This window comes from Cyprinodon tularosa, unplaced genomic scaffold (assembly GCF_016077235.1).
Source record: "Cyprinodon tularosa strain WSP-4 unplaced genomic scaffold, ASM1607723v1 ctg465, whole genome shotgun sequence".
Classification (NCBI taxonomy): domain Eukaryota; kingdom Metazoa; phylum Chordata; class Actinopteri; order Cyprinodontiformes; family Cyprinodontidae; genus Cyprinodon; species Cyprinodon tularosa.
Window position 1 is genome coordinate 258,456 of NW_024039191.1, and position 12,285 is coordinate 270,740.

Here is a 12,285-nt window from a genome sequence, read left to right on the forward strand (position 1 = left end):
GCTGTCGGATCTGTAAAGAAAAATAAAATGACCATACTGCACAAAAATTCCACACAATATAATATAATATATATATTCATAGCTGTATAAACACTTCATGTTTCTGCACATCACCAAAAAACGTTGTCACGCGTCTGCATCCGATTGGCTACCATCACAATACGTGATCCAATCAAAGCTCCGTGCTACACTATAATCCCGCCCCTGCGTCCATGAGACAGCTCCTATTGGGTGCCGGTGGTCACAGGCCCCGCCCACAAGCCCACGCTCTGTCCCTCCTACGGAGTTTATATAAAGCTAGCAACCAGCAGGCTGTCCCCGGGGCTAAGCCTTTTCCTTCTGTTTCGTTGTTGATGGTGAGGTTCTGTGAAAGAAGGATGAAGTTGTTTGTAGCTGTAACGGTCATTGTGGGATCGCTGATTTTTCTGGGTTTCCCCAATGGCTCATCGGCTGACGAGAAGAAGAAAGGCCCCAAAGTAACAGCAAAGGTATGGCCTGGCTGTAGGCTGCTTTCCTGGGGAGGGCAAAAAATCAGGGCTTTTCCCTCTGTGCTAACCGATAGTTTTTTAGCCACGTCACAGAGCGACCGGTGTTGGTCAGCTGCTAACAGCAGCTAGCTCCCTGCTAATACCTCACACGAACAAGCTAACTCTGTTTAAAGCTAGCGGGGATGAAGCCCAGAGACTGAGGCCATACTGTCCTTTACATCCGGGTCAGACCGCAGGAATTGGACACGTATCGAGCTCAGCTGTGGATCCTGGCCTGCAGCAGATTGTCCACGTCTGCAAATACAGTAAAGCCGAGATCCTGCCTCTGGTTTATCAGATTTATCAGGACCTGCAATTTCTTTTAAAGACGCCTTTTGATTTTCTGTGTTGCACCTACCTATCATAGGTTATAATCTATACAATAATTTATTCCCCAAACTTATATTGCATCTTAAAGATGAATCCTATTTAGCCCTCGTGCCTTAAAAGAATTCCTTAATTGACATATAAGAGGGAATTAAAGGAAAATTAATCTTTTAATCATTTCCTGCCAAAATAGATGGAACTTCTGACTTTAACAGGTTACATAAAAGATAATTACATTCTCAGTGAGTTATTTTCCAACTTGTCTCTTACATTGGGTGACGTCATTACCTTGCAAAAAATATTAGTTTTCATTCTGCTGAATGTCTCCATTACATCTGCAGCACTTTCACTTGGCTCAATAGTTCAAATTAGTACAGTTTTATAGTCTCGGTTCCAATTAACTTTTGGGACAGTTTTAACAATGACTGTTTTTTTGGGGATCAATTTTGTCACCCTGTTGTCATGCACCACAGAAGCATAATGCTGCCACTGCCATGCTTCCTCATGAGGACGGTGTTGGTTTTATTCCATGTATTATTCCTGTTAACTGCGTGGCTCTTGGGAAGCTGCAAAGGGGAAGGCTGGCTTTCTATCAATAATGCCTTTTGTCTTGCTATTCTGGAACGGAGGTCAGGTGGTTGATCCAGTCCCAAGTTCTGGCTTGTGTTACCAAACTGCAGTAAAAAAAGTTGAAGTGAGATCAAAATGTGGATGAGATCAAAGAACTAAAAACTCTCATTGGCTTGTTAGACACTGATCAAAGAAAACCTTCGGAGAACCATTAGGCCACCCCACTGATGCTGCCTCAGACTTTGTGCCCCCTAGTGTTTTTGCAGTGATATAACGCTGGATCGCTCTCCTGTAGGTTTACTTTGACATCAGAATTGGAGACGAGGATGTGGGAAGGATTGTTATCGGCGTCTTCGGGAAAACTGTTCCCAAAACCGTGGACAACTTTGTTGCCCTGGCAACAGGAGAGGTAAACAATCCAGGAAGCTGCTTACTTTGCTTTTATAAGGACTAAAAACATTGTTATGTTGGGCTTTGTGTACAGGATCCGGTCTGTTAAATGTTCATGTTGAAGGGATGATTTCAGAGGTTTTCAGCATGTTTACAAAGCTGTTTGTTTTGGTTAAACAGAAAGGCTTCGGTTACAAAGGCAGCAAATTCCACAGAGTCATCAAACAGTTCATGATCCAGGGCGGAGACTTTACCAGAGGAGATGGGACTGGAGGTAAGCGCTGAACTCTGCTTTACTGCACCTAGTGGGGTGATTGTTTAGATGGTTAAAAATCCAGAAAAATAGGTAAAGTTTATTGGTTTTGTTGTTTGAAGGCAAGAGCATCTATGGAGACCGTTTCCCTGACGAGAACTTCAAGCTGAAGCACTACGGCCCCGGCTGGCTCAGCATGGCCAACGCCGGCAAAGACACCAACGGTTCTCAGTTCTTCATCACCACCGTCCAGACTCCCTGGTTGGATGGCAAACACGTCGTCTTTGGCAAAATTCTGGAGGGCATGGTGGGTGTCGGAGACACAAATCCTGCATAGCCTCCATACTTAGAAAATAACTGGGATTAAATTGGCAAACAAAACTGAATTTTTCTCTTAACCTCTCTCCCCTCTGCTAGGATGTCGTCACAAAAATTGAGAACACAAAAACAGACGGTCGCGACAAACCTCTAAAAGACGTCACCATCCACGACTGCGGCAAAATCGAGGTGGAGAAGCCTTTCGCTGTGGCGAAGGAGTAGAGCGCAGCCCTTCATCAATGGCAGGGGAATCGGACTGGGGCGGGACGTCGGAGGAAATGTGCGGGCCACTTTGTTTTATCAGTAATAAGGCTGCAGTCCAGGAGGGAAGGGAGCACGCTCTGATTGGTTGACGGCCATCTTTATGCACCAGAAGAGCATTTAATGCAGTTATGACATGAGTCTGGGTCCATTTTACCAACATGCATTCCAAGGTGCACTTAACTGTTCACTGTTGGGCTATTTTGTAATTAAAAAAAGGAACGGATATGGGGAAATAAAGGTTTCACGTTTTGATACATCAATGTCAGCTCTGTTTTATTCCAAAGGCTTTTTATTGCTGGTGTAGAATCAAAGTGTAGTTTTCTTTGTTTATGGTAGTTTGTTTGTAGTTGAACAACTGGTAAGCATCCAGAAGAAGCCAGAGGCGGTTTACCTACATAAAGTCGGGCATATACTTTGCGATATTTTCAATCGTTGCACGCAGCTACAACTCAAAATTGCTCTGATGTGATCTACCTGCTCACACTGCATGTCAAAAAGTGCATTGCTCCAGGTTTTGGTAAATTGGCTCCTAGCTGTGCTTCAACAGCAGGATTTGTCCACAACCACCTCCCGTCTGCCGACTGAATTTCAGACGCTTGATTTTCCTCGAACCTTATGATTCCTGATCTGGAGATAGTCGTGAGAGTCTAATCACCCCTTGTTAACCCCTATATACTACACGACGCAGGACGCACGATCAGCTGAAACTTGGCCCAGTGAAAAAATCTTCGCACGACTGGAGAATCGGCCTAAAAAACGAAAAAAATTCATACAGTGTATGTCAGACTTGAGTTACGTTTATTTGAGTTTAAAAAAAATTTCTTTTGGAAATTTTACTGCGTATACTTAGTTTTACTTGAGTAAAACATAAAGTATCAGTATTACTGGCTGTTCTTCCCATTAGAACTCCATTCAATGATGAATGAGCTTGTTTTAAACAAAAAGGCTCCTAGTGAAGCTTTGGTTCGCAAACTTGACTGGTTTTAAGTTCATCTTCTGTCTGAATGCAGTCATGTAGAGGTAAATGTGGTCATGAACAGTTTTCTGTTGTGAGAAGAAAATCTAATAGTTTAGGAAGATATTTCTATCACAAAACATCATTTAGTCTATTTCTAAGGTTAAACTTGTTTAAGACTACAGCTGGAAGCATCATGCATGTGTCTGTTGGTGTTTTTATTGTGAAGGAGCCAGATGGTTTACTCACAATTATCAAAAATCCTATATACAGTGTTTGACGGTAACTGTAGACTTGGACAACTTTTATTGTTATTTATTTACAAAGTGTATACAAGACTGTGCTACAGTGATTCCGAACCGGGGGTACTAGTACCCCTAGTGGCCTGTGAGTGCATTGCAAGGGGTTCATGGAAATATTTCATTTCTTAGGTGGTAAAATAAAATAGGCTGGGATCTGCTACGCTTTGTGGGGACACAATCGAACAATTCAACAAGCTTTCATCAACCAAAAAGTACGTTTTTCTTTGAGTTCAGCTTTGACACACATTAGAACCAAACCGAGGACCAGACAGGATGTAGAGAACAGCCTGGGATCAGCTGTTTTTCACAATGAGCTCAGATGTTTGATGAAAAAAAGTAAAACTAATTAGGTCAATCTGACTATAACATTTATTCAGTATTTTGTTTCCAATTCATCAAGTTTAAATGTGATTATAGGGGATTTTCATAAAGTTCTATAAATACAGGTTTATGATATGATTGTATTATTTATTTAGAATCCTTACCAACTTCCAGGCAACATATTTATATTTGGGTTTTTGTTTCAGATAGAATAAAATGCTTTAGGTTTAAATGCTCAAGTTAAAAGATTAAGCAAAATAGTTGGTTCTTTAAGTCTAAGCTATCTTGGTTAATATAAATAGGTATAAATACCAAGTCTACAGGTGCACTATGTCCAGAGGTCAATAACTAGTTACATTTACTCAGTTATGTTTCTTTGGGTAATTTAAATAAAAAAATACCTTTAGGAGTAGTTTTACGTCATCACATTTTTTCCTTGACTAAAAACATGATAATTTTCCACTGCTCAGCTCATCCATTGTGAGTAGCTTCACTTAGTAAAAAAATCAGCTTTTTTTTTTTTTTAAACAAATATGCTCCACTGAGAGACACACTTTCTTCTTCTTGGAACTCAAGGTTTAATGGTTGAATGTTATTTTCTTTCTGCTGAGGTCATCTGGAGGTTTAGTGAAAATACAATAAACAGTATTCTGTAATTGAACCAATTTTACACACTGTAAATATTGATTTTATAACTCAAAAATCTAATCCATTGTCATGATCATTAATAGGGTTAATAACCATAACCACTTAATGTCCTAGAAATAAAAAACAAATTGAGCAAGTATTCCTTACTTTTCTGCAGAAAAGTGAGAGAGAGGACAGACCAAGGGTGAGACCCCTTGAAAAGTCAGTGATCAACTCTATCCAAACCTCTCTGTTCTGCTGCTTTTATTATTGGACTTCAGAGGAATTACAGGAGTGGTCAGAAGTTATCAGTCACCATAGCTGGATAATACTAGGCCCTGAGAGAAATATTTGCTCTCCTCATTTAGAACACTTAACAATCAGATTCCTGTAACTTGAAATAAAATGATAACATAAAAATTTTTCTAACAATCATGGCTATGCAGTAGATCAGTCACTCGAGTCGCCTTTTTTAATCAACTCTTACTTGAGTCATTTCTTTAAAGGCTACTTTTTATTTTTAGTTGAGTAAAATGATGAAGTAGTGCTACTTTTACTTAAGTATAATTTTTTTTACTCTACCCACCTCAGACTTTGTCTTCCCCAGAGCATCTCTCCTGCAGGCCTCTCCACGCTGATAAGCTGAGGTACATCTTTAAGTTCTCAGTCTTCTCAGCAGAGGGCGCTCTTACACCGGAACTACAACCTCCATCTCTGGCCCTTGTTTGTTTGACGCAAATGTGGTTGTTGAGCATTTACATAAATAAAACTTGTGGCTCATTGTCTGTACTTTTGTTTAAAGCCAAAATTGTCTTAAAGTCTTATAACCAAGGCAGAGTGTTGAGCTCTTGAGGGATGTTTATGATCTGGGAAAAAAATTCACATTAGATGCTCCTTCCTGTGATTGTCTGAATCTTCCTGATTCTTCAAGACTTTTCCAGTAAATCCTATCAAGTCGGATTCATTGTCACATCTGCACATGTTTGAGTACATGTGTATTTGTATTTCACATTTCAGTTGCAAGGACACTTAACATCAGAACAAATGTGCAGTAAAATCATTTAAAACATCAATCAAGTAAACAGTAATTATCACACAAAATCATACAAATCATCAAACCGATTAACATGATACTAAAAAATAGTTTATGTAAATTGATTTAAAGTATAGTAGTTGTAAACTTAAAATGAGTGAGAATGCTTTCAGAGCCCAAAACAAGCTTACATTGGAAGGAACCAGACTTCTTGAAGACGTTTCCTCACCTTTTTTAGTCGGCTCCACCAGAGCAAGCTGTAGTTGGAGCTCTGATGTATTTAAGCAGCATGGATGTCCATCTTCCTCGACACGTTTAGTCCAGTAAATTTGTTCTCCGGTGTCCAATTTAATGTAGGATAAAACCAATCAAATAGCTACCCCTCCTTGTTCTGGGTTGTTTTAATCTGTTGTTGGTTTTTGAATCGTGTTTAGAGGGCTATCATTATATCAGGCAGAAATAATTGGTTGATCTAAAAAAAGACAAAAAATTACTTTGCATGAAGTTTTGTCTCATTTTTCCATTGGGATATAATAACTGTGTACTTAAATAAACTGCATTTATGTAAACAAACTCCAGCTAATAAATCTAATTATTGGCACCTCATCTCCTTCCCCCCATTCTTGTAACTCTACCAAATCAGACTTGTTTCAGGCTAAGTCCACCGAGTCCCTCCAGACTGGATCCACATCTGAAAACTGAGCCGACTACTATCCAATCTCACTTTATGCCTCGCAGAAACTTCCATCTCCAGTGTCCACCTTAATGTAGGATAAAGCCAATTTATCCAAACTTTTCAGAGTTGCAGGATTTAAGGCTCTATTTCGCCTTCAATATGGTGACCAGTTTGTCTCTTAAAGAACAGAACATCAGAGGTCCTGAGTGGTTAGAATTGCTTTAAAACATTTAATATTCAGCAGAACATGATTGTGTCATCATAACAAACGTGTCAAAGATAATTTCAAAGCACTACAAAGTGTACTTTTTAAAATTATAAATGGACTCGGAGGTTTATTGTTAGTAAATTACTGTATTTCTAGACTAGCTTAAGCATACTTAAAATGATATTTTCTTTTACTAATAGTAGATGTGTAAGTTCATTGCAAGTAAACTAAAAGTTTAACTGAAAGACAATGTTAAGTATACTTCAAAGTAAACTTGAAGTAGATCAAATTAATCCCAAAAAGTTTATCTTTTGTTAAACTTCTAGCTTACTTGCATTATTGAATTTGGTCCATTTGATAAATATACTTTTGTATACTAAAGTATACTCAAAGATGGGATCTTGTAGTATACCTGCTTTTGGTAAGGGATTGGAACATGGTCAATGTGTGATAGTTTGTTTTGGGTAGCTTTTCACCCAGAGCTTTGTGTGCACGACCAATGACTGGCAGCTCTGAGCAGCTGGGTCTTCAGCCTGGATTTAAAGGAGTTTCGTTTTTGGGCTGTTCTTCAGATTTCTGTGAGTTTGTTCTAAATTAATAGTGCAGACAGACTGAATGCAGCTTCTTTATGTTTTTGCGGCTGCTTATTCCAGAGAGGCCACAAAACACAGCCTTTATATTTTGTGTCCCTTAAACAAGTAAGGAAAAAAACAATCAACTGGACTTTGTTGGAAGAATTTTTCCTCCCCATCTAGGAAGCTTTTTCAATTCAAATGTAAAAAATAGCATTGATTTCAGCATGCAAATGGAAATGCACGAATGTGTCCACCCCTTTGGAATGGGGGTCAATTTCTTCTGTTAGTCTGCAATGCCCCATACCTGTCTATGTCTCTGAAAGGGGGGTCGTTAAAGGGAATTGTTGGCCAGGCTGAACAGGTGAGGTCTTCTGCTCTCCTGTAAGGGGGTGGGGTTGCGATGATAGTGGGAGGGAATCAACTCAATTGCTGCATTGTAGGTATTTGAAAGTTAAAATCTGATTCCACCCCCTCCAACGGACCCGTTAGTCCGGTTTAATTTGCATGTTTTCTAAGACAAAACAAGACTTTGTTGTTCTACAATATAAAGCCTCAAACTCAAAGCTATTTCAGACATTTTCAAATGAAAAACCTACTGGATGGAAAGCGAAACATCTTCGAACTTGTAAACAAAGTTCTGTGGATTGTTTTTTTTTTTTACTTTTTTGGAATGACTACAACCTGGATGACTTAGACTCTTTACCAGCTAAAAGAAAGCCTTTGTCAGAAGTGGAAAGCAGGAGGAGGGCTTGTAGAAGTGTGAACTTGGAAAGGCAAACAAAAACAAGGATGCTAAACTTAACCTCTATTAGTGACCCTTTAGAGGGATTTTTCTTTTGTGTCACTATAAAAAAAGATAAGGTGAATCCTTTGAGAGCAAATATAAAACAGTTTCCTTGAGAGGCGGACTTCACAGACTTGCACAAAGGCAACAATTTATTGTACGCTAGTATACATCAGATAATGTACATCATCCGACTCTTCAGACATTTGGTCATGAAATGTGTCTCAAGCTTCTGAGAGTCTGACAGTGTTTACAACAAAAGCTCCTAAAGAGCAGTGCAACTCCAAAACTACTCAGTACTGCTTTAAATTTGATGCAAAACACAACTTGAATTTTTTTTAAAAGACGTTTTACATACATGATGAAACACATTTATTCCTGTAAAGATCATCACCACTTTAGGACAGATTTAGTGAAATATGGGAGAGGAAACCAAGTTGGATTGGCTGAGCTTACATGCAGTTAAGGATAATTAATAATCATATGAGACATATCTGTACACAAACTGTGAGAACAGATTAAAATGGAAGCATCAAATCAAAATCACATTCATACAGCAATCAATGCACAAGTTGTTACCAGTTTATGAACCATATCTGTGGAAGAGCTTGAAAAAAACCCAACAAAAATCACTTTTTATTTTAATTCAAGATGGGATGTATTTCCCTAGAAACACTATCTAGCTTTCAGCATCAAAGTTCAGACAAAAAACAGCCTTGAAAAGGTCGGTTCAGAGCATGCGTGCATTGATGTCACACTTTCGTTGCTCTCTGCAGATAAACATCCAGACTCAGGAGGTTTCTGGAAAATTCCTCTTTAATTTCAGAGGTGGTTTAGTATGATGCCTAATTACAGAGGAGCAAGAAAAAACCTCTAACTGGTGTATCATTTAGGGAGATAATCTTCCTATAAATTATGTTTCCCCCTCCTGTTTTGCTTTAATTAGAGAATGGAGGGAAACTGAATAAACAGCTTGTCCTCCTCTGCCCCTTAAACCACAGCATCTAAAGGCTCCTACAGGCATTTATACCCCGACATTGTTTACATTATATTCAAGTTAAAGCCACAGATATCACCAGATCTTATTAGATAGAGAACAAATATTTTTTAATCATCAGTTTCTATAAAAATTGGAAAAAAGGGTCATGGTTACTAAAGGAGGCTCCGTCCACCTGTGTGAAACTGGATCTCATTAATAATCCAGCTGTTTTGTGAAGGTCTTAAAGGTTTGGTAGATGACAGCTAGAATCCTTAAAACCAACAAACCCATCAAACCCGGCGAGGAGCTTTAAAGCAGAGTTACATAATTACCGTAAACAACAGTTAACAGAACGCCATCGCTGAGATGGACATGGCTAAACAGACAGACAAATCCAAATGCAAGCCACATTTTTTTGCTTTTATTTTGTAAAAGTAAAATCATGTACATTCCACTTCACATTTACGCACTACTTTGCTTTGCTCTTTGACAATAACTGCAAATAAAAGGAAGTTGTGATGAAAAACAGGTTTGGATTCATTTGCATAGAACTGTATTTTTAAAGCACATTTATTTTCCCTAATGGTTGCCAGGAGTTTACCAAATGAAAACCATTTGGGAGGAGATGCAGAGGGCTGCTCCCTTCTCCACAGTCCTTGTTTTGCTCAGAATCACTGAAGCATCGAATGACTCAACCAGGATGGAAATATGGAAAGAATTCCCTGGAGTTGGCACAACCTTGTTCTTGGTTAAACCCTCTGTTGTTTGGTTTGCTCCTGTTTGTGGGGCTGGGGATTGTCCTGTGAAACTGTGTTATTCTTCACCTACTGGCCTTGCTGGGAAAAAGCCGTGGCCATCCGGACATATCTGGCATAGTAACTGGAACCGGCTTTGTCGTGGAGATTAAACCAACACTGGAGAGAATCACAATATGAAGCGTGGATCACAGGAATCATCCACCAGTGTTCACATCCTGCCCTTTTTGCCCCCTCCCACCAAACACTGACACACACACACTCTCCTAATCAATACTCCTAACCCCACTGTGCGTACAGCATAACTGGGCCATTCACTTAGGCTATTTTCCTCATCCCAGGATACAAGTTAACAGGCTGATTCATTGACCCCAATATCACTCTACAGCAAAACTGTCCATTTCACCAAGACTTGCAGTTTTATATATTTACAGTAAAAGTACTTCCCACCATGTTTAGAGACATTGTTAGAACAATTATCATTGAAGATGTGTGAGTTTATTACACCTTGGTATTGGCTTCCTGTTGCGTGTCAGAACTGATGTTTTAATCTAATTAGGACGGTTCATCCGTCTGGATATACAGTTATAATCTTCATTCTGTAAGTGGCAAAGGTTTGGAAATGGAGTGAGAGCGTTGTCCTATTTTGATAAGGCTGGAGCCATGGATGTTTAATCATCTGCCATCGTGTATGATGTAAAACAAGATGATGTGGCAGACTGGAGATGTATAAAACGCTTTTTTAACTGTTAATCGGGGCCACTTCCTAAGAGGTGAGGAGCTGCCTTCTGTACATTCTAAGAAATTTCTCTGATCCGAGTAAGATTATAATTTATATCAGAACTTGTTGTCATGTCTCCTGGTTATTTAATACATATAAGTTATGAAGTTTTATTTAAAGAGTTTTTCCCGAGTGATCTCTTTTCAGAGAAAAGAACCGGAGAGATAGAGCATCAAGGCGCATACACAGCTTTCACAACATACTAAGCAAGATCGGATTCTGTTTGTTTATTAATCTTTTGAAAGGATTCCAGAGAAAATCAGTGCAGCCAGACAACAGTTCTAGGTACGACTTCAGTATTTCTCAAAACAAGTCTTACCTAGAGCAATTGTCTCACTGCAGTGGCAGATTATTGCATTGATTATCAGTGGAATCTTCACAAACAAAGATTAATTAAGATGAATCAAACAGAATCTACTCTTAATAAGATCCCACAGGGCCATTTGGCTGGATGATTTTAATACCTGGTTACATGGACATTTTTTTCAGTGTATCAGCTCCTGAAAATGCTCTGTACGCATGATCTTGGCACTGATGGCTGGATTTGGACTTTTATCCTATCTGCTTAGCTCCGCCCAGCGCTCATTGTCACTCATCAGATTCACCTGCTCCTGCTTCCTATTTAAGCCACCTGTTCCGACCAGCCATCGGAGCCAGATTATTCGAGCTGAGTGTGTTTTCCAGCTATCTGGGTTTCCAATTACCTGGTTGCCTCTGTTCTGGTCTGTTGGCTGATCTGTTTTTTAACTGTTAGCCGGATTCTGCCTGCTAACGACCTTGGACCTGTCTGACCCCATCTTGGATAACCCTTCATTGGAGAAGCCTCCGCCACTGTCCCACCTCCAACCGTTGTCTTCATTTATGGATGACGGGCTGTCAGTCAGAGGCTTCCTGACACTACTTCCTATGGGATCATGTCTGCAAGGCCCAATCAGGAGGAGGCTTACAGAAGAGGTTTGTCTCCACCCAACCTGTCAAAACACATTTTCCTTTGCGTGACGACAAAATTAGTCTGAGGGCAGAGACACTTTTGAGATGCAGCTGCTGGATAGAAGATGTGGTGGGAGGAGCTGGCATGCGCAGAGAGTGATTTTCTCCCATATGTGATTTCGTTTCGAGGTGGTAGTTAAACCATGCGCAGAAGTAGTTTAACATATATGTGAGTATGTTTATTATGCTCGCGGCCCTTTTTAAATAAATAAGACACCATATATGCGCAGCTTTAAGGTGTGACCAATTAATCTGTGTCTCTTTTTCGGGTTTGGTCCTGCTCTAATTTAATTCACTACATTACATTTTTACAAAGTACTCAACAAAAACAGGCGGCAAACCAAATGCTTAAATAGTGGAGAAAACAGGTGAAAAGAGTAGGCAAAAAGTTGAGACACAGGTGAATGGAATCTACCAATTATCTGATGCCTCTGGCTAAAGCAGGGGTCTCAAAACTCTGGTATCCTGTAACTATTGGATGTGTTCCTTGCTATACACACCTGAGTCAAACGGCTCAGCTAGCTCACATGGTGAAGTCAGGTATGTTGAAGCAGAGATGCCTCTACAAGGTGCAACCTGCCCACGAGGACTAGAAATTGAGACCACTAAAGGAAGAACTGATAAAACAGGGAGAACATAAAATAGCCTAT

General features: G+C 39.6%; 1 protein-coding gene across 1 annotated transcript; it reads left to right on the forward strand.

Annotated features, from left to right (window-relative positions):
- The first annotated feature begins 277 nt into the window (after positions 1-277).
- Positions 278-2,909, forward strand: ppib (peptidylprolyl isomerase B (cyclophilin B)). Its single transcript, XM_038301301.1, has 5 exons — positions 278-488; positions 1,720-1,833; positions 1,995-2,088; positions 2,190-2,374; positions 2,485-2,909. Exons 1-5 carry the CDS (start codon positions 354-356, stop codon positions 2,605-2,607), a joined length of 651 nt encoding a protein of 216 aa, XP_038157229.1. The 5' UTR covers positions 278-353; the 3' UTR covers positions 2,608-2,909.
- The last annotated feature ends 9,376 nt before the right edge of the window (positions 2,910-12,285 follow it).

What these genes read in the sequence shown, in the direction of transcription:
- ppib (XM_038301301.1), top strand. Translation starts at nt 354, where the DNA reads ATGGTGAGGTTCTGTGAAAGAAGGATGAAGTTGTTTGTAGCTGTAACG. An exon ending in GCCCCAAAGTAACAGCAAAG is followed by an intron (nt 489 to 1,719) that starts GTATGGCCTGGC and finishes GCTCTCCTGTAG; the next exon opens with GTTTACTTTGACATCAGAAT. An exon ending in CAGAGGAGATGGGACTGGAG is followed by an intron (nt 2,089 to 2,189) that starts GTAAGCGCTGAA and finishes TGTTGTTTGAAG; the next exon opens with GCAAGAGCATCTATGGAGAC.